The sequence below is a fragment of the Scyliorhinus torazame genome, chromosome 22, assembly GCF_047496885.1.
Source record: "Scyliorhinus torazame isolate Kashiwa2021f chromosome 22, sScyTor2.1, whole genome shotgun sequence".
NCBI lineage: Eukaryota > Metazoa > Chordata > Chondrichthyes > Carcharhiniformes > Scyliorhinidae > Scyliorhinus > Scyliorhinus torazame.
The window spans coordinates 91,017,788-91,044,660 of record NC_092728.1 but is presented as its reverse complement, the minus strand read 5'-3'; the positions used below and the strand labels follow the sequence as shown (position 1 = coordinate 91,044,660).

Below are 26,873 nucleotides of genomic sequence, written 5' to 3'. Positions count from 1 at the left end.
ATTGGAGGGAGATGACATGTAATGGCCTTGTTCCCTCTCCCCAGTTTCAACCAATCACTTATCTGCTTTTTTTAGGTTTTGAAATTTAACTGGTCTGATTGACACACTTGGCATTCCATAGTCATGTGACTATGCCATGAGAATGCATTTGGAGGCAGACATCTTAAGACCTGTTGGAAAAAGGCTCCCACTGAGACAAGACACTGATGAAGACTGCCGTCATATACATGAAACACCCCTGAAGGCCTTAATTTTGACTGAGGCATTCCGCAGTCCAATTGTATTGCTGCTATTGCAGCCCGACAGTTGAGATGGGATTGGATTCTCCAGTCCCCCAGTCTTGTGTTTCCCGGCGGCACACCATTCGCTAGTGGCAGGATTCTCTACTCTCGCCGCTTGTCAATGAGATTTTCCGTTGAAGCCACCCCACACCGGGGGCACGCTATTGGCGGGAACAGAGAATCTCAAATAGCTGAAGAATTCCGGCCATGATCTCACTTTACAAGGATGAGGGATTGAATATGTGATTCTTTTGGTCTCTGTATTTCAGTACCTTTATAACATGATGCATTTACCTGGAGCCATCATGTAATTTAACCTGGTACTATAGAGTACAAAGAGAATTTGAAAACATTTAGGTAATAGTGATCAGTGCAAATTAAAATTGAAGACTATTAGAAGAGAATTGAAGGTTATACTCCCCTGGGAGATTTTAATTGCTCTTCCACTTTCCATCAAGTGGTCAGAGACAAAACCACCACATTAGTTTCAGATATTTAGACCAATTGAACAGATCAAGAATTTATTGTCTATAAATAGATATTTCTAATTACATTCTTTTGTAAATGGCTGTCCAGAGGAACAATTTGTTTCAATCCTGCTTCTTTTCTTTGTTGCCAGTTGCCAGAATTACAAACCCAATTGAACGGATGTGTTGTATGGATGGAATGAAAATCTATCCTCTCCAACATTCGTGCACTGAACGAGCGAGTAGAATCAAGTTACCTGATCCATGCAGGAATCTATTTTTACAATGCTGCAATTATGCACAAAAGTTACGACTGAAGTCTGAAAGTGACCTGACATTGGGGCGAATGGGTAAGTCTTGAAGCACAAAAGATTAATTTTCCTGCATACCAACTTAAACTGGCAAACGAACCACAGATCCTAGAGGTTCAATTTTATGCCCCACCCTTGCAGAGGGACCAAAAACAAATCAGGTGCCATGGCAGCAATATCATGCCCGCTGCCTACCCGCCTCCGCTGGTTTTTGATATGCAGGCTGAGGGAGCTCCCTCCTGATCAGGCACTCTGTGCTCAGTGTGAAGGACTCGGACTCTCCCCCCCCCCCTGTCCCCCCCAACATGTTTCACTCCTAGTTCCCTTATCTCTGCCATTTATATTAAAGGAAGCAGCTGAATAATATTGGGTGTGCTTCCCCACATGAATGGATAAGGAAAACAACCTACATTTATTGCACACTAAAAATGTATCTCCATGCGCTTTTCAAAGTGAGAAGGGCTGCATTTTCTGAGATGTTGAAAAGTCCAACTGCTTTAACCGAAAGTGAGAGCTGATCCCGGGTGGTGGGACCCCAGAGCAACAGCTTGCCAGTGCCAACCAATTAGCAGGTTGCTGCCAGGGCTGCCATCCAATTGTGGGCGGTGGCTTGCCTCCCAGAACTGCCAGCCCAATCAGAGGATGGCATCTCCATAGTGAGGAGCCCTTGAAGACCAGGTAAGTTTCTTTCAGGTAGGCAGGCCCAAGCGATTGGAGATGGGAAGTGAGTGGATTGGTCTTTTCCGCAATTCTGTTTATTTACTTGCTCAATGTCCCTTCCAAAAATCTCAGCTTTGAAATTTCAATTGGTGCAACATTCACAATTGGGGGATCAAGCTCCAGATTTCCAACAGCCTTTGTGCTAAAATATGCTTCCTGTTTCACTCCTAAATGGCTTGGCTCTAATTTTTAAGATTATACAAGCAATACAAGTTATTGCTCTTTTTCATGTTCTCATTTCTTTTCATTTACCCCCAAACTAGAATTGAACAATGAATTTGAAATGGAGCCACCCCACATCCGGAGTTACTTTCCAGAAAGTTGGCTATGGGAGGTCCACGAAATTCAAGAGAGGTATTTTCTGCAGTACATTTTTTGAGAGATGCAATTCATAATTGGATTCTACAATGTACATTCTGTTACAATAATTTATTTCATAGCACGGGCACAAACCAAACTGATATTCACAACAGCTATGGAAAAGCCCATTCCTGAGAATTAGACCACTGCACTTCTGAGTGACAAAGTTAATCATAGTGGGTGCAGCACAAAACGCCAGCCATGTTTTTAAAATAATAGGACGTAAAAATTATATGGCATTTTGCCCATTTTCTGGCATTAATCAGGCATTTAGACCTCCAAAATAGCTTCCAGGAAGCCAGATTATGAACCAAAAGTGCATCATGTTGATATCGACAATGGTCCAGTCTTGTAACAGGTACAAATCTTTTGCTGGAAGGGACCTAATGCCTGTTTGAGGTCCCCAAGACAAATTGGTTGCCCTGAGGCCGGCAGAATCTGCTGCATTAAGGAAGCAGGGGCTGGATTCTCCGCCCCGCCGCACCACATTTCTGTCTCACTCCTCCAGTGGGATGCTCCATTACGCCGGCTGGTCAAGAGTTTCCCATTGTGGGGCAGCCCCACGCCGTTGGGAAACCCCCGGGTTGCCGGCATAATGGAGCATCCCGCCGGCGGAGAATCCAGCCCCAGATCCAAATGTAACCTAACCGATTATGATGTCTTCATACCTTTCAGCTCTATGGGTGGAATTTTCCCATTTCTGCACAGTGTGCTGGCCGAGGTGAGAAAACCAGTGTGTAACCGTCCAGCTGCATAACTGTGTTTTCTCTCTGGATTTTATTGCACTCTGTCTGACACTGCGGCGGGGCATGGCCTGATAGAGCCGACAAGGCCGGCTCCACAGAGATCCGGGCGCCATCTTTGAGGGTAATCCAATATGTGTTAAAAATAAACTCCCCTCCCACACTCCCATGGACATGGGGTCCCACACACAAGCATCAGGGTAACCCTCCCAGACCACAAAGTCATGTGCTCACTGCACTCGCATGCTTTGTGCTCCTCCTTCCCCCCACCACCATCACAAAGGCACTGGGGTGAACCCCACCACCCAGGCATCAGAGTGACTCCACAAGCAGGCATCAGGGCAATCTCACTCCACAGAGTATCATTCCCCCACAACACATAAGGGGAATCCCCCCTCCACAAATGTGGCTCCCCAGAGGGCCCTCCCTCCCTTGCCATTCTGGCATTGCCATGTTGGCACTGCTGGGTGCAATGTCAAACTGTGCCTCGACAGTGCCAACCTGTGCCAGGGAAGTGCCCTGGCATGTCTGTCTCTCCCCACCGAGGCTATACTTACCTTGTGACGCCAACGGGTTCCCCTCGACTGATTCCTGTTTTTAAAAGACTTGTTCTAACATCGATCTGTTGTAACATTCAGTTTGGGGCAGCATGGTAGCATTGTGGATAGCACAATTGCTTCACAGCTCCAGGGTCCCAGGTTCGATTCGGGCTTGGGTCACTGTCTGTGCGGAGTCTGCACATCCTCCCCGTGTGTGCATGGGTTTCCTCCGGGTGCTCCGGTTTCCTCCCACAGTCCAAAGATGTGCAGGTTAGGTGGATTGGCCATGATAAATTGCCCTTAGTGTTGGGTGGAGGTGTTGACCTTGGATAGGGTGCTCTTTCCAAGAGCCAGTGCAGACTCGATGGGCTGAATGGCCTCCTTCTGCACCGTAAATTCTATGATAATCCATAATTCTATGAAAGTGGGGGAGGAGCTTTTCTTTTTTTTTAATAAATATTTTATTGAAAATTTTTGGTCAACCAACTCAGTACATTGTGCATCCTTTACACAATATTATAACAACACAAATAACAATGACCTATTTTATAAACAAAAAAATGAATAAATAATAAATAATAAAAATGAAAACTAACCCTAATTGGCAACTGCCTTATCACAAGTAACACTCTCCAAAAATATAATTTAACAGTCCAATATATAATTATCTGTCGCAACGACCTATACATATTATACAGTATATATTAACAACCCTGAGAGTCCTTCTGGTTCCTCCCCCCCCACCCCCACCCCCCCACCCCCTCCCCCCCGTGCTCCAGTCATATGCGCCCTGTGTAATACCTTAAACTGAATCAGGCTTAGCCTGGCACACGAGGACGACGACTTTACCCTGTTTAGGGCATCTGCCCACAGCCCCTCCTCGATCTCCTCCCCCAGCTCTTCTTCCCATTTCCCTTTTAGTTCATCTACCATAGTCTCCCCTTCGTCCCTCATTTCCCTATATATATCTGACACCTTACCATCCCCCACCCATGTCTTTGAGATCACTCTGTCCTGCACCTCTTGTGTCGGGAGCTGCGGGAATTCCCTCACCTGTTGCCTCGCAAAAGCCCTCAGTTGCATATACCTGAATGCATTCCCTTGGGGCAACCCATATTTCTCGGTCAGCGCTCCCAGACTCGCGAACTTCCCATCCACAAACAGATCTTTCAGTTGTGTTATTCCTGCTCTTTGCCACATTCCATATCCCCCATCCATTCCCCCCGGGGCAAACCTATGGTTGTTTCTTATCGGGGACCCCCCCAAGGCTCCAGTCTTTCCCCTATGCCGTCTCCACTGTCCCCAAATCTTCAGTGCAGCCACCACCACCGGGCTTGTGGTGTAGTTCCTCGGTGAGAACGGCAATGGGGCTGTCACCATAGCCTGTAGGCTAGTCCCCCTACAGGACGCCCTCTCTAATCTCTTCCACGCCGCTCCCTCCTCCTCTCCCATCCACTTACTCACCATTGAAATATTAGCGGCCCAATAATACTCACTTAGGCTCGGTAGTGCCAGCCCCCCCCTATCCCTGCTACGCTGTAAGAATCCCTTCCTCACTCTCGGGGTCTTCCCGGCCCACACAAAACCCATGATGCTCTTTTCAATCCTTTTAAAAAAAGCCTTCGTGATCACCAGCGGGAGGCACTGAAACACAAAGAGGAATCTCGGGAGGACCACCATCTTAACCGCCTGCACCCTCCCTGCCAGTGACAGGGATACCATATCCCATCTCTTGAAATCCTCCTCCATTTGTTCCACCAACCGTGTTAAATTTAACCTATGCAATGTGCCCCAATTCTTGGCTATCTGGATCCCCAGGTAACAAAAGTCCCTTGTTACCTTCCTCAACGGTAGGTCCTCTATTTCTCTACTCTGCTCCCCTGGATGCACCACAAACAACTCACTTTTCCCCATGTTCAATTTATACCCTGAAAAATCGTCAAACTCCCAAAGTATCCACATTATTTCTGGCATCCCCTCCGCCGGGTCTGCCACGTATAGTAGCAAATCGTCCGCATACAAAGATACCCGGTGTTCTTCTCCTCCTCTAAGTACTCCCCTCCACTTCTTGGAACCCCTCAACGCTATCGCCAGGGGCTCAATCGCCAGTGCAAACAATAATGGGGACAGAGGGCATCCCTGCCTTGTCCCTCTATGGAGCCGAAAATATGCAGATCCCCGTCCATTCGTGACCACGCTCGCCATCGGGGCCCTATACAACAGCTGCACCCATCTAACATACCCCTCTCCAAAACCAAATCTCCTCAACACCTCCCACAAATAATCCCACTCCACTCTATCAAATGCTTTCTCGGCATCCATCGCCACTACTATCTCCGTTTCCCCCTCTGGTGGGGCCATCATCATTACCCCTAACAGCCTCCGTATATTCGTGTTCAGCTGTCTCCCCTTCACAAACCCAGTTTGGTCCTCGTGGACCACCCCCGGGACACATTCCTCTATTCTCATTGCCATTACCTTGGCCAGGATCTTGGCATCTACATTTAGGAGGGAAATAGGTCTATAGGACCCGCATTGTAGCGGGTTCGTTTTCCTTCTTTAAGAGAAGCGATATCGTTGCTTCAGACATAGTCGGGGGCAGTTGTCCCCTTTCCTTTGCCTCATTAAAGGTCCTCGTCAATACCAGGGCGAGCAAGTCCACATATTTTCTATAGAATTCGACTGGGAATCCATCCGGTCCCGGGGCCTTTCCCGCCTGCATGCTCCTAATTCCTTTCACCACTTCTTCTACCTCGATCTGTGCTCCCAGTCCCACCCTTTCCTGCTCTTCCACCTTGGGAAATTCCAGCCGATCCAAGAAGCCCATCATTCTCTCCCTCCCATCCGGGGGTTGAGCTTCATATAATTTTTTATAAAATGTCTTGAACACTCCATTCACTCTCTCCGCTCCCCGCTCCATCTCTCCTTCCTCATCCCTCACTCCCCCTATTTCCCTCGCTGCTCCCCTTTTCCTCAATTGGTGTGCCAGCAACTTGCTCGCCTTCTCCCCATATTCGTACTGTACACCCTGTGCCTTCCTCCATTGTGCCTCTGCAGTGCCCGTAGTCAGCAAGTCAAATTCTACATGTAGGCTTTGCCTTTCCCTGTACAGTCCCTCCTCCGGTGCTTCCGCATATTGTCTGTCCACCCTCAAAAGTTCTTGCAGCAACCGCTCCCGTTCCTTACTCTCCTGCTTCCCTTTATGTGCCCTTATTGATATCAGCTCCCCTCTAACCACCGCCTTCAACGCCTCCCAGACCACTCCCACCTGGACCTCCCCATTATCATTGAGTTCCAAGTACTTTTCAATGCACCCCCTCACCCTTAGACACACCCCCTCATCTGCCATTAGTCCCATGTCCATTCTCCAGGGTGGGCGCCCTCCTGTTTCCTCCCCTATCTCCAAGTCTACCCAGTGTGGAGCGTGATCCGAAATGGCTATAGCCGTATACTCCGTTCCCCTCACCTTCGGGATCAACGCCCTTCCCAGCACAAAAAAGTCTATTCGCGAGTAGACTTTATGGACATAGGAGAAAAACGAGAACTCCTTACTCCTAGGTCTGCTAAATCTCCACGGGTCTACACCTCCCATCTGCTCCATAAAATCTTTAAGTACCTTGGCTGCTGCCGGCCTCCTTCCAGTCCTGGACTTCGACCTATCCAGCCCTGGTTCCAACACCATATTAAAATCTCCCCCCATTATCAGCTTTCCCATCTCTAGGTCCGGAATGCGTCCTAGCATCCGCCTCATAAAATTGGCATCATCCCAGTTCGGGGCATATACGTTTACCAAAACCACCGTCTCCCCCTGTAGTTTGCCACTCACCATCACGTATCTGCCCCCGCTATCCGCCACTATAGTCTTTGCCTCGAACATTACCCGCTTCCCCACTAATATAGCCACACCCCTGTTTTTCGCATCTAGCCCCGAATGGAACACCTGCCCCACCCATCCTTTGCGTAGCCTAACCTGGTCTATCAGTTTCAGGTGTGTTTCCTGTAACATAACCACATCTGCCTTAAGTTTCTTAAGGTGTGCGAGTACCCGTGCCCTCTTTATCGGCCCGTTCAGCCCTCTCACGTTCCACGTGATCAGCCGGGTTGGGGGGCTTCCTACCCCCCCCCCTTGTCGATTAGCCATCCCCTTTTTCCAGCTCCTCACCTGGTTCCCACGCAGCTGTATCTCCCCCAGGCGGTGCCCCCCCGCCCATCCCCTCCCATACCAGCTCCCCCCTCTCCCCAGCAGCAGAAACCCAGTAATTCCCCTCTCCCACCCCCCCCCCCCGCTAGATCCCCCGCTAGCGTAATTACTCCCCCCATGTTGCTCCCAGAAGTCAGCAAACTCTGGCCGACCTCGGCTTCCCCCCGTGACCTCGGCTCGCACCGTGCGACGTCCCCTCCTTCCTGCTTCTCTATTCCCGCCATGATTATCATAGCGCGGGAACCAAGCCCACACTTCTCCCTTGGCCCCGCCCCCAATGGCCAACGCCCCATCTCCTCCACCTCCCCTCCTCCCCCCATCACCACCTGTGGAAGAGAGAACAGTTACCACATCACAGGATTAGTACATAAAACTCCTCTTTCCCCCCTTTTTAACCCCCCTCTTCGCCCCCCACATTCGCCCCACCACTTTGTTCAAACGTTCTTTTTAATAACCCGCTCATTCCAGTTTTTCTTCCACAATAAAAGTCCACGCTTCATCCGCCGTCTCAAAGTAGTGGTGCCTCCCTCGATATGTGACCCACAGTCTTGACGGTTGCAGCATTCCAAATTTTATCTTCTTTTTATGAAGCACCGCCTTGGCCCGATTAAAGCTCGCCCTCCTTCTCGCCACCTCCGCACTCCAGTCTTGATAAACGCGGATCACCGCGTTCTCCCATTTACTGCTCCGAGTTTTCTTTGCCCATCTAAGGACCATTTCTCTATCCTTAAAACGGAGGAATCTCACCACTATGGCTCTGGGAATTTCTCCTGCTCTTGGTCCTCGCGCCATCACTCGGTATGCTCCCTCCACCTCCAACGGACCCGCCGGGGCCTCCGCTCCCATTAACGAGTGCAGCATCGTGTTCACATATGCCCTGACGTCCGCTCCCTCCGCACCTTCAGGAAGACCAAGAATCCTCAGGTTGTTCCTCCTTGCGTTGTTCTCCAGTGCCTCCAACCTTTCCACACATCGTTTCTGATGTGCCTCATGCGTCTCCGTCTTCACCACCAGGCCCTGTATGTCGTCCTCATTCTCGGCTGCCTTTGCCTTCACGACCCGAAGCTCCCACTCCTGGGTCTTTTGTTCCTCCTTTAGCCCTTCGATCGCCTGTAGTATCGGGGCCAACAGCTCTTTCTTCATTTCCTTTTTGAGCTCTTCCACACAGCATTTCAAGAACTCTTGTTGTTCAGGGCCCCATGTTAAACTGCCACCTTCCGACGCCATCTTGGTTTTTGCTTGCCTTCCTTGCCGCTGTTCTAAAGGATCCACTGCAGTCCGGCCACTTTCTCCTCCTTTTTTCATCCGTATCCAGGGGGGATTCCCTTCTGGTTTACCGCACAGTTTTTTTAGCCGTCAAAATTGCCGTTGGGGCTCCTATCAAGAGCCCAAAAGTCCGTTTCACCGGGAGCTGCCGAAACGTGCGACTCAGCTGGTCATCGCCGCACCCGGAAGTCCTTGGGGGAGGAGCTTTTCACAGTAACTTCATTGCAGTGTTAATGTAAGCCTAATTGTGACAATAAAGATTTTTTTAAAAGGAGGAGGTGATGGTGTAGTGGTACTGTCACTAAACTAGTAATCCGGAGACCCAGGATAATGCTCTGGTACTCCAAATTCATTTCCATCAGGGCAGATGGTGAAATTTGAATTCAATAAAAACCTGGAATTGAAAGTGTAATGATGACCATAAAATCATTATAGATTGTTGTAAAAAAAAAACATCTTGTTCACTAACGTCCTTTAGGGAAGGAAATCTGCCACCCTTACCTGGTCTGGCCTACATGTGACCCCAGACCCACAAAAACATGGCTGACTCTTAAATGCCCTCTGAAATGGTCTATTTCAAGGGCAAGTAGGGGTGGGTAATAAATGCTGGCCCAGCCAGGGACGGCCACACCCACTGAACATGTCAGAGAAAATGTCACCGCCAAAGGGCTGGAAAATCAAGAAAGTAGATCTTGTTGGTGAGAATCTCATTTCCCAACTCGTGAGATTTTGGGCCCACACTACCATTTACGCTTATGGTGAACACAAACTCAAAATTCTGCCTTGTGTCTTTGCCTTTGTCCCATCTGGTTTAACTACATCTTCCACACATGACCTAGTTTCCTTCTGCATAGCGAGATATTATCTGGCCATTGATGTATTCTGAATATCTTGATTAATCCAAGAATACTGTTTCTTTAGTTTTCATCAGCATTTTCTTGATAATGGTTGTGACCTTTTTGATACAAAACTCATCTTTGGATCCTCAGTTATTCACACTCAAGGCCCAGTGAAAATTCCTATACTTCATTGGCCTGCGGTGAACTCTTTGCATAATCTAGTACTTCATTGCTCTCAGCATACTTCACAAAGTCCCTGTAATCTTTTCTCGAAGGATATACAAAGGATACTCAATGAACAAACAGTTTTCTCTTCTTGCTTCCAATCTTTTACACCTCATTCCGGTTTGTGTACGTATCACACAAAACATATGCAACATTACCTCTTTTAAATTAGATTCTTCATTGCATTTTTGTCCCAAAAATAAATTCCCCCTTTAGGTAGAGAAATCTAGGGCTGGATTCTCCGCTGCCTGAGGCCAGCAAAGAGAATCATGATCGGACAGAGAATATTGGATGAAACAAAAATTGGAATTTGCACCGATTCCGACAAGATGCTTCAGCCCCTGTTGGTGTGAGCCTCTGGCTGCTGTTGAGTAAAGAGTCAAGAGATCTGCTCCTTTTCTTTGAACACACTCTAGCACAGTCCATATTGGACATTCTAGCACAGTCCAGTAACTTAAATGCCAACACAGACTGTGGAAATTCCAGGCGGTGTTTGTGCAGCCTTCTGTATAGTCTGCTAAATTCCATTATATAGTCCTCAATAGAGATATCCTCTGTTTTCCAGAATCTATCAAATTCTAACTAGGCTTCATATGCACTTAACAAGTCATCCTTTTGATAAATCTTATCCATAAAATGTAATAGAGTCTCCAGACCGTCTTCTGAGTCTAACTGTTCCAAGTCCAGTTCAGAAAACATTTTGCTTCGGATTTTACTGTCAGAAGGTAGAGAAAGAGCCAATGCCATACCTTGTTTCCTCTTTCCAAGGCAGTTACCTTAGTGATGCACTATCAATTACCACAAAGAAGAGAGTAGTGGAATAATCGAGGCTTTATTGAGCAAAGATGTTGTGCCTCCTGTAGCTGGAACCAGAATGGCTGCAGCACCGGCGAGCACACACATTTATACCCCGCCTACTGGGCGGAGCCAGCAGGCAGGGATTTACCCATGTACCTTTACTATACGTGTCTTACAGCAATACATATAATACTGCTAATGGTGACTACCACACTTAGTCCACATAACAACTGCACTTCTCCATTGGTCGTACGATCTCCTTTCAGAAAATAATGCCGGATAGTCATATCCGGCCATCTTTATCCTCGGTTCAGCCATAATTTTTTTTTCCTTCTCACTCACTCCTTGGTTGATGCAGAATTTTTTTTTCTTCTGGAAAGGTTGTATCTTTCAACCCTTTACATTTGTGCAGGAACCATCCTCTGCTAGCACTGGCTGTTATTGAGTAAAGAGTCAAGAGATCTGCTCCTTTTCCCAAACACCTTTATTTTTCCTTGAACACACTCAGCACCAAACTCTATCAGCACATCACCTGCCCCCAAGGCCAGCTGTAGCCTCTTTACATATCAGTGCCAATTATTGGATCAATGAGACATCTAATTGGAATGTTTCTTAACCCATTCCTTAACAGTTGGTGGGGACTGTGAGGTTTGCGCCCGGTGGCGCCATGCAAATCCATAATTTGCATGGATTTGACTGTGATTAGCGGGTTTGACGACACATTCTCCACCCTTCTACGATGCGCCACACCTCTCACGTGGGAGTCACGTGGGCATGAATTGGTGCAAGTATTTACAAGTGAGGCCTGGGTGTTGAGGGGCAGCGAGAGGTAAGAAAACTCTCAAAACTCATCTGGCTTGCTGGGGGGATTGTCTGGACTGCAGGGAGTAGCAGGGACAACCTTGGTACCAACCAGTTGCCAACCTGCTGACGGTATAACACACGGCGCACCAGAAAAGGTGACCCACAGTAGACTCCACTGGGGGAAAACAGGACAGGGGCCACAGAGCAAAAGTGTTTGAGGTTGACTATGTGCATTAGTGTGTCCTAACTCCTAACTATTGTCTATGTGCTCCAACCGTGCCAACTTAAGTGTCATCTATCTTCTTTATCTTACATGGCCCACCGTTCCTTCCAGGTGTTACCCCAGACATCAAATCAGAAGTGGATTCAGCCTGCTACGTATCTCACCCTCTGATCAGTGATGGCCGTGGTGGTCATCATCTGGACCTGGATTGGCCCGGCCAACCTCAAAGGTGACGACATGTTACCCTGTTATGCCCGCTGCCCATGAGATGCGCCAATGTCAAGTGGCAGGGATTTGGAAGTGCTGAGGTGTTCCAGCACTTCCCCTGTGGGAGGCACCGACATGGGTCACATCACTTCCTCCTCCCTCAGGGAGCTCTCTGGCCCTCGGGCTACTCCATGGGAAGGAGGGGAGGCCGGAATGAGCTCCGGAAGCTCCACCGTCACCTGGTGCTAACTGTCCCGGAGGTCAGCTTCATCTGATGCCCTCAGCCATGGCACACTGAGACTGGGTCATGTCCCTCAGCAAGTGAGACATGTGCCTCACTACCTCTGTTATGTCCCTCAAGCCTCGGTCATATTCCTCCATGCCTGTGACATGGGCAGCACGGTAGCATTGTGGATAGCACAATTGCTTCACAGCTCCAGGGTCCCAGGTTCGATTCCGGCTTGGGTCACTGTCTGTGCGGAGTCTGCACATCCTCCCCGTGAGTGCGTGGGTTTCCTCCGGGTGCTCCGGTTTCCTCCCACAGTCCAAAGATGTGCAGGTTAGGTGGATTGGCCATGATAAATTGCCCTTAGTGTCCAAAATTGCCCTTAGTGTTGGGTGGGGTTACTGGGTTATGGGGATAGGGTGGAGGTGTTGACCTTGGGTAGGGTGCTCTTTCCAAGAGCCGGTGCAGACTCGATGGGCCGAATGGCCTCCTTCTGCACTGTAAATTCTATGATTAATCTAGGACAAAGGTTCGGCACAACATCGTGGGCCGAAGGGCCTGTTCTGTGCTGCATTTTTCTATGTTCTATGTTCTATGTCCCTCTGTGACTGGCCAAAGTCAGTCAGTGCCCAGCCAGTGCTCAAGATGCACTCAGCCATGACCCTTTGTGACTGGGCCAAACTCTGGAATGCCGCTGCAATGTCTATCTGCACCCGGAACCTGTCTACCTGTGACTAGGGTTCCCGGTCCTGGACTTCTACCATCGACCACACATTGTGCTCCAAGCCTTGGACGTCATCCAATGCCTCTGACTTCTTGCCGTAGGCCTTCCATTGAAGATGCCACCCTTTCAGTGTTGGCCTGGGTACCAAGCATTGTTGCAACATCTCCTGCAACTAAAGGTGACTGGATTCCTCCAGCTGTACTTGTAGGTGCTAGGAAGTTGCTGACACCTCCCCTTGTAGATTCTGGCTCTGCTTCTCCATCAGCATCAGTGATGGAATCGTACTTGCCAGAAATGCAACACCTGTCTGGACAACTGTTTCCTGGGATCGGCAGCCCTTCATTCGTCCGCTCCCTCGGGAGTCCCTGCATGCACCTGATGTGCTTCAGCATGTGTGTAGTGCACACGAGAAGGTGACCCAGGACTCTCATCACTAAAATGTCTCACCGAGTCTCTGATGGTGGAGGATGCAGGTGACAGCAATGTCGAGATGTCATTGTGTTACCTGGAGTAGTGCTCAGGGCTGTGCTGGGGTGTGCCTGGGGGTATAGCAACCCAGACGGCCCGGCCTCGCCTGATGCTGATCCTGTAAAACAAAAGACATGGGGTGAGATCTTGGGGAAGGACTGGTCTGTAGGAGAAGGGTGAATCACTTTCTATAGGGACATCAGCATTTCATTGGGCTGTCACTTGTTTGATGAAAGCTGACCTCCATCTCAGCCATTGCCCTCTCCTTGGCCTCTTCTGTGAGTTTCATGGTCCTTTTCTCGCCTGGGGTCTGGACCAGAAGGTCATCAACTTCCCCTTACCGTCTTTTGGTGATCATGGCTATTACAGGCTGCATTCTCCTTGGGGACACAAAATGGACATAGTGAGACCCTGGAGGCGAGCTCTATGGGGTTTTGTAGTTGTTGGCCTGTGTGTACAAGGCTCCTGGCCAAGGAGGCACAAAACATGTATTGGGGTTTGCTGGAGGGTGGGTTGTAAAGGAGATGCAGGTTGGTGGGGTGTTATTGGCCTCTAGGAGATTGGGGGCAGATTTGAGGAGTGAGGAACGGGAATGATGCCAGGGGCACAGAGGTGGTGACTCACCTGAGCTGCCCAAAAGAGGTCATCCATCTCCTTGTGACATTGCAATCCGATCCTCCTGGTGACACTGGCAACACTGACCGCCTCTGCCACCTCTTCCCAGGCTCTGTTCAAGAGGATGGGCTTGAGTCTCCGCCCTATCTTGGAGAAGTGGGTGTCCCTCCTCTCCTCAATGGCATCGAGCAATCGGTCAACTCCAGACTCCTGAAATCGGGGGACAGATCTTCTCTGAGTCATCTTCTTAGCTGGTGGTGAGTAGAGTGCTTATAAGCAGCTCCAGCTTGTCATGCTCTTTAATGTGAATTCTGCCCTCAGTGTAACAGATGCCAGTGGGGTTGGGAATTGCTTGCAATTCATGTAGCAGAGGGTTAGCCCTTTTGCATCTCCTGAATTTTGTTCAAACAGCGCCCCTAGCGGGCATGCAATTTGCACGTGATTGAGTTCCGACAGGGACACGAGAATCCTGCCCTTTTTCCACCAACAGTGCTTTTACTTTTTTAAGTTTTTACTTATCCTCTACTTATCTCGCCTACTTTTCTCAAGAAAATATCTGGTGCTCTGCCAGTTTGATAGATGCTCTCCCTTTTCTTTATTTGCTACTTTTTCCATTCAAGACTTCTTTTTGTGAGACATTTTTCTCAATACTTCAACATAAACTTTTGTCTGATGCCTTTTTAATTTTCTGCTTCCTTTCCAAATTACTATGAATCTGCTCCTTTCTAATGCGACTCACTGAGAGTTGTCGAGAGAGGAATATGACAAAGATAAGAGATTTTTGCCTATTATACATAGAAAAATACATTGAAAATAGAAGGAGGAGGAGGCTGTTGTGTTATGTACTCTGGGATAACACAGGCTGCAATTCGATGCAGCTTTGACCAAAAGATACTCCAGACTTTGAAGTAAGTTCAATGTGATTTATTGAACCATTAGCACAGTTCTCTATGAGTTCGACTCTCCTGCTAATCTTGCTATAGTAACTCAGTCCAACTCCCAGTCTGCTCTAAGCCACATGGTGGATGTGATGCTTCTGATCTGCCCCTATCCTTCTCTCTAAGTGTCGCCTGTGGAAAGAGAGAGAACATGTGTGCCCTGTACTTTTATATGGGTTATGTAATGCCCCTTTGTGGTAGTGTCACCTCTGGGTGTCTTGACTGCCCATTGGTCGTGTCCTATTCTATGTGTTCATTAGCTGTATGTCTGCATGTCATGATGTCCCTGGTGCCCCCTCTAGTGTTTACTTAATTGTAGTGTATTTACATTAACCCCTTGTGTATTTACAGTGATGCATATCACCACAGAGGCCATTCGGCCCTTTGTGCCTGCTCCACCATTCATTATGAACATGGCTGACCATCAAGTTCAATACCCTGATACTGCCTTCCCCCATATCCCAAGGAACGATATCTAATCTATGATGTTATGGCATTAAGTGTATTTCTATCACAATACATTTAGGGCATAATATTAAGTTCATTCAGAAAATGTCTGAGGATTTTTTGGTGTATACCGCCGAATAAATACGAGGGCTGAAACTGAGTTTATTCTGACTTCATTTTCAGTCTGTAATGGAAGGAAATAATTTAATGAGCAACAAATGAGATTCCATTCACTCCTGTAGTGCAAAGGTAGGAAACTGAGTATCTGCAGGATTTAAGGAAGGGGGAAACTAAAAGAATTCAAGGAAGGGCAAAACCATTCCATGAAAATACAAACACCCTGTGTGTCTTTTTTTCCCATAAATCTGTTCAAATAGCAGCTCTTCTTGAGTTTAAAACAGAAACTTAATTTGATTGGGATCTTTTACCACTTCAGTAGTCCATCTCAGGCCATGGAGTGATAAGTAGACCAGAGAGAATCCACAGATTGTCAGCATATTCAAAACCTTTTGCCAAATCTAATTCAAAGAACAAAGAAATGTACAGCACAGGAACAGGCCCTTCGGCCCTCCAAGCCCGTGCCGACCATGCTGCCCGACTACACTACAATCTTCTACACTTCCTGGGTCCGTATCCCTCTATTCCCATCCTATTCATGTATTTGTTCAAATAGCAGCTCTTCTTGAGTTTAAAACAGAAACTTAATTTGATTGGGATCTTTTACCACTTCAGTAGTCCATCTCAGGCCATGGAGTGATAAGTAGACCAGAAAGAATCCATGTTACAGTTTACTACAACATGTATCTGCAACCGTGTCCTTTGACAATTACACTGTTAAGTTAATTGCATTTTCCTTTTTAAAAAATAATTTTTATTAAAGGTTTTCATAAAATATCAATAACAAAATGAGAAAGAAAAAATAACCCAACAGGGTTAAGTACAAAACACAATCTAACAAAAGCAACCCCCCAAACCCCTCCCCCCCTGTACATAAATAATAAATTAACATTAACATCCCGACTTAACACAACAGGTCTATACACCCCCTCAGACCCTCCAGTGTAAATAACATAAACAAAAATAAAGTAAACTCCCCCCCACCCGAGCTGCTGCTGCCATTGATCAATCTCTATCGTTCTGCCAGAAAGTCTAAGAACGGTTGCCACCGCCTAAAGAACCCTTGTACCGACCCTTCTCAAGGCGAATTTCACCCTCTCCAATTTAATGAATCCTGCCATATCGCTGATCCAGGATTCCACGCTTGGGGGCCGCGCATCCTTCCACTGAAGGAGAATCCTTCGCCGGGCTACCAGGGACGCAAAGGCCAGAATTCCGGCCTCTTTCACCGCCTGCACTCCTGGCTCGTCTGCCACCCCAAATATTGCGAGCCCCCAGCCCGGTCTGACCCTGGATCCTACCACCCTCGACACCGTCCTCGCTTCGCTCTTCCAAAATTCCTCCAGCGCTGGGCATGCCCAGAACATATGGGTGTGATTTGCTGGGCTCCCTGAGCACCTAACACACCTGTGCTCACCCCCCAAGAACCGGCTCATCCTTGTCCCGGTCATGTGTGCCCTGTGCAGCACCTTAAACTGTATGAGGCTGAGCCTCGCGCACGAAGAGGAAGAGTTCACCCTCCCTAGGGCATCTGCCCACGTCCCCTCTTCGATCTCCTCTCCCAACTCCTCCTCCCACTTACCTTTCAACTCCACCACCGAGGCCTCCTCCTCCTCCTGCATCACCTGGTAAGTTTCCGAGATCTTCCCCACTCACCCCCCCCCCCCCCCCCCCGCCCCCCCCCCCCCCCCCCTGAGAGCACCCAGTAGTACCCACAGAGGTTGGGCAGCGCCAACCACCCCCTCTCTACTCCGCTCCAGGAACACCCTTCTCACCCTCGGAGTCCCTCGCGCCCACACAAACCCCATTATACACCTGTTAACCCACCTGAAAAAAGCCTTCGGGATAAACACGGGGAGGCACTGGAACAGGAACAAAAACCTTGGGAGCACCGTCATTTTGATTGACTGCACCCTACCCGCCAAGGACAGCGGCAACGCGTCCCACCTCTTGAACTCCTCCATTTGCTCCACCAGCCTTGTAAAGTTAAGCCTATGCAGGGCCCCCCAGCTCCTGGCCACCTGGACCCCCAAATATCTGAAGCTCCTCTCTGCCCTTTTTAGTGGGAGCTCGCCAATCCCCCTCTCCTGGTCCCCTAGCTGAACTACGAACAGCTCGCTCTTCCCCATATTGAGCTTGTACCCCGAAAAGTCCCCGAATTCCCTAAGGATCCTCATTACCTCTGGCATTCCTCCCACCGGGTCCGCCACATACAGCAGCAGGTCGGCCGCATAAAGCGACACCCTATGCTCCTCCCCACCCCGCACCAACCCCCTCCAGTTCCTCGACTCTCTCAGTGCCATAGCCAGGGGTTCAATCGCCAGTGCGAAGAGCAGGGGGGACAGGGGACACCCCTGTCTCGTCCCTCGGTGCAACCGAAAGTACTCGGACCTCCTCCTATTTGTGGCCACACTCGCCATCGGGACCTCATACAACAGCCTAACCCACCTGACAAACCCCTCCCCAAACCCAAACCTCTTCAGCATCTCCCACAGGTACCCCCACTCTACCCTATCGAAAGCTTTCTCAGCGTCCATCGCCACCACTATCTCCGCCTCCCCCTCCCTCGCCGGCATCATGATAACGTTCAAAAGCCTCCGCACATTCATGTTCAACTGTCTCCCCTTCACAAACCCCATCTGGTCTTCATGGATGATCTGTGGCACACAGTCCTCAATCCTCGTGGCTAAGACCTTCGCCAGCACCTTGGCATCTACATTTAGCAAGGAAATCGGTCTGTAAGACCCACATTGCAGGGGATCCTTGTCCCGCTTCAGGATCAAGGAGATCAGTGCCCGGGACATCGTCGGGGGTAAAGCCCCCCCCTCCCCTGCCTCATTAAAGGTCCTAAGTAACAGCGGGCCCAACAGGTCCATATATTTTTTATAGAACTCGACCAGGAAACCGTCCGGCCCCGGTGCCTTCCCCGCCTGCATGCTTCCTATCCCTTTGATCAGCTCCTCCAGCCCAATCGGGGCCCCCAGTCCCACCACCAGGCCCTCTTCCACCTTTGGAAACCTCAATTGGTCCAGGAAACGGCCCATCCCTCCCTGCTCCCGTGGGGGCTCTGATCGGTACAATTCCTCGTAGAAGTCCCTGAAGACCCCATTGATGCCAACCCCGCTTCGCACCACGCTCCCTCCCCTGTCCTTAACTCCTCCGATCTCCCTAGCTGCGTCCCGCTTCCGAAGCTGATGCGCCAGCATCCGGCTTACCTTTTCCCCATACTCGTAGACCGCCCCCTGGGCCTTCCTCCACTGCACCTCCGCCTTCATGGTGGTCACCAGGTCGAATTCGGCCTGGAGGCTGCGCCTCTTCCTCAACAATCCTTCCTCAGGCTCTTCCGCATACCTCCTGTCTACCCTCACCATCTCCCCCACCAGCCTCTCCCTCTCCCCCCGCTCCCTCCGCTCCTTGTGGGCCCTGATGGAGATCAGCTCTCCCCTCACCACCTCCTTCAGTGCCTCCCATACCATCCCCACTCGGACCTCCCCGTTGTCGTTGGTCTCCAAGTACCTCTCTATACTTTCTCGGACCCACTCGCTCACCTCCTCGTCCGCCAACAGCCCCACCTCCAAGCGCCACAGCGGGCGCTGGTCCCTCTCTTCCCCCATCTCCAAGTCCACCCAATGCGGGGCGTGGTCCGAAATGGCTATTGCCGAATACTCGGTATCCTCTACTCTCGCTATCAGCGCCCTACTCAAAATGATAAAGTCGATTCGAGAATAAACTTTATGGACATGTGAGAAGAATGAAAATTCTCTAGCCCCCGGCCTTGCAAATCTCCAAGGGTCCACCCCTCCCATTTGGTCCATAAATCCCCATAACACTCTGGTCGCCACCGGCTTCCTACCGTCCTAGACCTGGAGCGATCCAGTGCCGGATCCAACACCGTGTTAAAGTCTCCCCCATTTCTCAGGCCCCCCACTTCCAAGTCTGGGATCCGACCCAACATACGCCGCATAAAACCCGCATCGTCCCAGTTCGGGGCATACACATTGACCAGTACCACCCTCTCTCCCTGCAACTTACCACTTACCATTATGTACCTACCGCCATTATCTGCCACAATGCTCGACGCCTCAAATGACACCTTCTTTCCCACCAAGATCGCCACCCCTCGATTTTTGGCATCCAGCCCCGAATGAAACACCTGACCTACCCACCCTTTCCTCAGTCTTACCTTGTCTGCCACCTTCAGGTGTGTCTCCTGGAGCATAACCACATCCGCCTTGAGCCCCTTCAGGTGCGCGAACACGCGGGCCCGCTTAACCGGCCCATTCAGTCCCCTTACATTCCAGGTTATCAGCCGGATCAGGGGGCTACCCGCCGCCCTCCCCTGCCGACTAGCCATGACCCCTCCTCGGCCAGCCATGCGCACGCACCCCACACCCGGCCCGTTCCCCACAGCGGCATACCCCCGTCTTGACCCACCCCACTCGCTCCAGCTCCTCCTTGACCTTAGCAGCAGCAACTCGATTCACCCCCACCCACCCCCCACTCCGCCCCGGCTAGGACCCATCCTAGCTGGTTTACTCCCCCCATTGCACTTCCGCAATTCAGCTGACTCCTGCTGACCCCGGCCACTCCCGCCTCCCCTTCAACTCCTCCCATTGTGTGGCAACCCCCCTCTCCCGCTCCCCATCCACAGGCTCTCCCCCTCCCCCCTCCGTTCTCAGCGCGGGAAACAATCCTCGCTTCCCCGCCACGGAGCGGGAAAAAATCCCGCGCTCTCCACCTACCAGGCCCCGCCACCAACCAAAACAGTGCCAAACCCGCCCCCATCCACCCTCCCCAACCCAAAATAGAAAAACACAGAGAAAAAGAAACCCAAAACAATGCAAAGGCCCCCCCCCGAACCAAAATAGGCATAACATATCCACCGCAGTCCCCAATTGCAGTCATCCCGACCCTCAGTCTGTGTCCAGATTTTCGGCATGAACAAAGGCCCACGCCTCCTCCGGAGACTCAAAGTAATGGTGCCGGTCCTTGTAGGTAACCCACAGTCGCGCCGACTGCAACATGCCAAACTTCACCTCCTTCCTGTGCAGCACCGCCTTCACTCGATTGTACCCGGCGCTCCTCTTCTCCACCTCCGCACTCCAGTCCTGATATATCCGAACCTCCGCATTCTCCCACCTGCTGCTCCTCTCCTTCTTGGCACACCTGAGCACACACTCCCGATCGACGAACCGATGGAACCGCACCAGCACCGCCCGCGGAGGCTCGTTAGCCTTGGGCCTCCTCGCCAACACTCTATGGGCCCCTTCCAGCTCCAGGGACCCCTGGAAGGACCCCGCTCCCATCAGCAAGTTCAACATGGTGATCACATAGGCCCCCACGTCCGGCCCCTCCAGCCCCTCCGGGAGGCCCAGAATCCGCAGATTCTTCCGCCTCGACTGATTCTCCATCTCCTCGAACCGCTCCTGCCATTTCTTGTGGAGCGCCTCGTGCGCCTCCACCTTTACCTCCAGGCCTAAGATCTCGTCCTCATTGTCAGAGATCTTTTGTCGAGCCTCTCGGATCACCACCCCCTGGGCCGTCTGTGTCTCCAGCAGCTTATCAGTAGAAGCCTTCATCGGCTCTAGCAGGTACGTTTTAATCTCTGTGAGGCAGCGCTGGATACCCTCCTGTTGCTCCTCCCCCCATTGCCTCCACGCTGCCTGGTCTCTGCCCGCCGCCATTTTGTCCTTCTTCCCACCCTTCTTCTGGTCCACCACCACCTTTTTTCTCGCCCCGCTCCTAGTTAAAGCCATATACTGACGGGGAGCAAATATTTTTTTTAAAATATATATTGTATTCAAAATTTTTGGCCAACCATGACAGTACATTGTGTATCCTTTACACAGTAATATAACAATATAAATAACAATGGCCAGTTTTAAACAATAAATAAATAATATATAAACAACATCAAAATTAAAAAACAAAACTAAATGGCAACTGCCTTGTCCCAAATAAATACTCTCCAAAAATACAATTCAGCAAGTCCAATATACAATTACTTATAACAACAACCTATACATATTATACATATACGCTAACATCCCTGAGAGTCCTTCTGGTTCCTCCCCCCCCCCCCCCCCCCGCCCCGGGTTGCCGCTGCTGTCTTCTTCTTTTCCATTCCCTCTATCTTTCTGTGAGTATTCGACGAACGGTTGCCACCGCCTGGTGAACCCTTGAGCCGATCCCCTTAGGACGAACTTAATCCGTTCCAACTTTATAAACCCTGCCATGTCATTTATCCAGGTCTCCACACCCGGGGGCTTGGCTTCCTTCCACATCAGCATTATCCTGCGCCGGGCTACTAGGGACGCAAAGGCCAAAACATCAGCCTCTTTCGCCTCCTGCACTCCCGGCTCCTCTGCAGCCCCGAATATAGCCAACTCCCAGCTTGGTTCGACCTGGACCCCCACCACCTTCGAAAGCACCTTTGTCACCCCCACCCAAAACCCCTGTAGTGCCGGACATGACCAGAACATGTGGGTGTGATTCGCTGGGCTTCTCGAGCATCTCGCACACCTATCCTCTACTCCAAAAAATTTACTGAGCCGTGCTCCAGTCATATGCGCCCTGTGTAACACCTTAAATTGTATCAGGTTTAGCCTGGCACACGAGGACGATGCGTTTACCCTACTTAGGGCATCAGCCCACAGCCCCCCGGGGAGCAATTATTAACTCCTTCCCACACCGGGAAACGTCAAATAAGTGCCCTTGGGGGCCCTGAAAAGAGCCCAAAAGTCAGTTTTTGCGGGAGCCGCCGAATGTGCGACTTAGCTCTGCATAGCCGCAACCGGAAGTCTCGAGAGGCAATCCTTTTGGCAGTGTTCGATTCACCAATCTGCCCCAAAAAGTCTGTGGAAACTCCTGAAAATGGTCTGAGAGTCCGTTCCAGATGGGAGCTGCCGAATGCGCGACCTATTCCTCCATGGCCGCCACCGGAAGCCTCGTCCCTGCTTCTTCAGTGGCCTTGGTAGATCTTTTCACAGTTGTTCCCTCTGCTGCTAGAATTCACCTTTAATAAAGGCCCTCAAGTCAGCTTGCAGCTTTAAGCTTGCCCTTCCCCCGCCTGCATGGTGGAAGAGGCTCTGTTTATCCTGCAGCTACAGCCAAATCTTTTACTGTTTCTGCCGGGTCTGGTAACCGAGAGACATACCATTCCTGGGGGACACTATCGGGGGAATGTTGCAGTCTTCTTCCCACACCGGGAAATGTCAAACAAATGCCGTGGGGGCCCTGTAAATAGCCCAAAAGTCCGTTCCAAGCGGGAGCTACCGAACATACGACCTAGCTCTGCATCGCCGCACCCGGAAGTCCATCAATTGCATTGTTAAATACAGGTGATGAGCATTGACTCACCTATAAATAGACTCCCCTTCAAGGGGCTGCTATTTTGATTTGTCCCTGAATTTATTTAATCTAATTTAATTGGTTATACACAAAATAGTATAAATGGGTACCTGGTGTAGAGAGGGGAAGAACTAGTGCCCCAGGAGACTAGGATCACTTATCATGAACCTGGCTAAACAATGGGTGAGGAGGGGTGAGGAGGGGGAGGTCCACCCCCCCTCCCTCCCCCACCCCATCTCACCCCACCACCTGCCCATTGACCATGGCTATATTCACAGTCATGTGTCCCTGGAGAGGGAACATACAGTGTATGCTGGCACCATTGAGGCCTTCCATGCCCGGTAGGCTCTGCAGCGGTTGGGGTGTTTTATTAACCCCTTTAATCACATTTTGGTTTGACTTTTTAAGCTTCAGTTGTGATTTTTTTTGTTTGGTGCAGTATCCCTTTAAGAGGCTGCTCTTTTCATTTGTCCGACCTGTGAAACCACTCTAAAGCCCGTCTACACCCTTATCGTCCATATGTCTATCCAGTGACCATTTGAATACCCTTAGTGTTGGTGAGTCCACTACTGTTGCAGGCAGAGCATTCCACACCCGTACTACTCTCTGAGTAAAGAACCTACCTCTGACATCTGTCCTATATCTATCTCCCCTCAATTTAAAGCTATGTCCCCTCGTGCTAGACATCACCGTCTGAGGAAAAAGGCTCTCACTGTCCACCCTATCCAATCCTCTGATCATCTTGTATGCCTCAATTAAGTCACCTCTTAACCTTCTTCTCTCTAACATGGCAGAAAGTATTATGGCCAAATACAGTAACCCATGGTTTTCTGTTCAATCCTGAGAAACACATTTACTTTGATATTGAACAGTGAAATAATAACTTGCATTTGTAGAGCACTTTGATGTGGCACAACATCCCAAGATGCTGAGTAAGAGCAATATTGATATGAAAATTTTTGATGCCGAGCAACAGAAGGACAGATGACTAAAAATATGGTCAAACATAAGTTGAGCTGGACTGTACATTATCTAAGGTATAAGCCAAAAAGCATTTAAGGCGTTTTCTTGAAGTGTTTGGCCTCATTCTGCTGAGGTGTAAGTTACTGAATTAGTATTTTCCCATGGCTGGTTCACATTAGTTGTAACTCTTGTGGAGTAGCAGTGCACATAAACGTTCAACTAGGGAGCCCAGTATAGAAATGTAGCAGTTTGGAGGAAAACTGTTTGGAACTATCTGTAACATGATGGCAAAGTATAAATGCATATAAAGTAGTGACTGGGTTCAAACACACTGTAAAATGCAGACGGTTGGTGCATACGTATATACTTGTGGTCTTTACTCTTTCACCATAAATGTCCATAGTAAATATCAAGAGGTTTGATTAAATGAAAACAAAGCAAATATTTGAACATTGAAACTCATAACATATACAAGAACAATTCAATGAGAATGCTAAATTTTGTCTTTATTCCACAGATAATTTGCCATTTGGTTTGATATAGTGGGCGGGATGCTCCGCCCCGCGGCGCCACATTTCTGCCTCACCATGTCCCATTGTGGGGCAGCCCCACGCCGTCGGGAAACCCCCGGGTGCCAGCAAAATGGAGCATCCCGCCGGCAGAGAATCCCGCCCACGTATTGTTCATTTAAGTTTCTTGGACTGGATTCACCAACCCGCCCCGCCACATTTCTGCCTCGACCCGCCGGCGGGATTCTCCGTTACTCTGGCCGGTCAGTGGGGTTTCCCATTGTGGGGCAGCCCCACGCCTTTGGGAAACTCCCAGGCGCCGGCAAAACGGAGAATCCCGCCGGCAGAGAATCCCGCCCCTTGTATCTACAAATAAAAGTTTCAGCTCTGTTAATGGGAAACGGATTTTTAAAAAGTTAACAGAAGTCCAGACTTCAGATGAATATGTAATAAATAAGATTTTTTAAATCACAGGAGTTGTCTTTGTGTGGTTTTCAACTATTAATAATACAGTAAATTTGTTATTTAAATTTTATATGTGGCACAGATTTACATAAATTTTGTGTCCTCATTATGTCCAGCTCAGGTACTCAACCACTGTTAAAAACGTTGCCTGATTCACTAACTACTTGGGAAGTCCAAGGAGTTGGAATTTCTAATTCTGGTAAGTAAACAGCCGGAGAGCTTTAGAACTTGCCAATATTAAGCATGCGATTCAATCCTTCTTAATTCTCATATTTTATGCAGGTATATGTGTTGCTGACTCAATAAAGGTGATAGTTTATCAAGATTTGATTCTAAAAGCAAAACTACCTTATTCTGTCGTGCGAGGTGAACAAGTGCAACTAAGAGCTTCTGTGTATAATTATTGGAAGGACAAAACAAGGGTATATATTTTTAAAACATTATTAGAAATATGCATGAAAATGATATGTTGGCAGCTGTCCGGAACCACTTTGAGCAAGGCTTATTCATTGCTGCATTTTGATTATATTAATTTCAGAACATGGTCATAAACCTCTGAGTCAGTCAAATAAGACCATAATAAGACCATAAGACATAGGAGCGGAAGTAAGGCCATTCGGCCCATCGAGTCCACTCCACCATTCAATCATGGCTGATTTCAACTCGCTCTCTCTCCATAGCCCTTAATTCCTCGAGAAATCAAGAATTTATCAACTTCTGTCTTAAAGACACTCAACGTCCCGGCCTCCACCGCCCTCTGTGGCAATGAATTCCACAGACCCACCACTCTCTGGCTGAAGAAATTTCTCCTCATCTCTGTTCTAAAGTGACTCCCTTTTATTCTAAGGCTGTGCCCCCGGGTCCTAGTCTCCCCTGCTAATGGAAACAACTTCCCTACATCCACCCTATCTAAGCCATTCATTATCTTGTAAGTTTCTATTAGATCTCCCCTCAACCTCCTAAACTCCAATGAATATAATCCCAGGATCCTCAGACGTTCATCGTATGTTAGGCCTACCATTCCTGGGATCATCCGTGTGAATCTCCGCTGGACCTGCTCCAGTGCCAGTATGTCCTTCCTGAGGTGTGGGGCCAAAAATTGCTCACAGTATTCTAAATGGGGCGTAACTAATGCTTTATAAAGCTTCAGAAGTACATCCCTGCTTTTATATTCCAAGCCTCTTGAGATGAATGACAACATTGCATTTGCTTTCTTAATTACGGACTCAACCTGCAAGTTTACCTTTAGAGAATCCTGGACTAGGACTCCCAAGTCCCTTTGCACTTCAGCATTATGAATTTTGTCACCGTTTAGAAAATAGTCCATGCCTCTATTCTTTTTTCCAAAGTGCAAGACCTCGCACTTGCCCACGTTGAATTTCATCTGCCATTTCTTGGACCACTCTCCTAAACTGTCTAAATCTTTCTGCAGCCTCCCCACCTCCTCCATACTACCTGCCCCTCCACCTATCTTTGTATCATCGGCAAACTTAGCCAGAATGCCCCCAGTCCCGTCATCTAGATCGTTAATATATAAAGAGAACAGCTGTGGCCCCAACACTGAACCCTGCGAGACACCACTCGTAACTGGTTGCCATTCCGAAAAAGAACCTTTTATCCCAACTCTCTGCCTTCTGCCTGACAGCCAATCGTCAATCCATGTTAGTACCTTGCCTCGAATACCATGGGCCCTTATTTTACTCAGCAGCCTCCCGTGAGGCACCTTATCAAAGGCCTTTTGGAAGTCAAGATAGATAACATCCATTGACTCACCTTGGTCTAACCTATTTGTTATCTCTTCAAAGAACTCTAACAGGTTTGTCAGGCACGACCTCCCCTTACTAAATCCATGCTGACTTGTCCTAATCTGACCCTGCACTTCCAAGAATTTAGAAATCTCATCCTTAACAATGGATTCTAGAATCTTGCCAACAACCGAGGTTAGGTTAATTGGCCTATAATTTTCCATCTTTTTCCTTGTTCCCTTCTTGAACAGGGGGGTTACAACAGCGATTTTCCAATCCTCTGGGACTTTCCCTGACTCCAGTGACTTTTGAAAGATCATAA

The 26,873-nt window shown here is 49.1% G+C and overlaps 1 protein-coding gene across 3 annotated transcripts in view; it reads left to right on the top strand.

Moving 5' to 3' along the window:
* c5 (complement component 5) overlaps positions 1–26,873 on the top strand; it is a 223,942-nt gene that overhangs the window by 99,860 nt on the left and 97,209 nt on the right. For all 3 annotated transcript variants that reach the window (XM_072488563.1, XM_072488561.1, XM_072488562.1), the window contains exons 17-20: positions 901–1,098; positions 2,043–2,133; positions 24,923–25,005; positions 25,089–25,228. In XM_072488563.1, the coding sequence (XP_072344664.1) occupies positions 901–1,098; positions 2,043–2,133; positions 24,923–25,005; positions 25,089–25,228 (512 nt within the window). The remainder of the gene's footprint in view (positions 1–900; positions 1,099–2,042; positions 2,134–24,922; positions 25,006–25,088; positions 25,229–26,873) is intronic.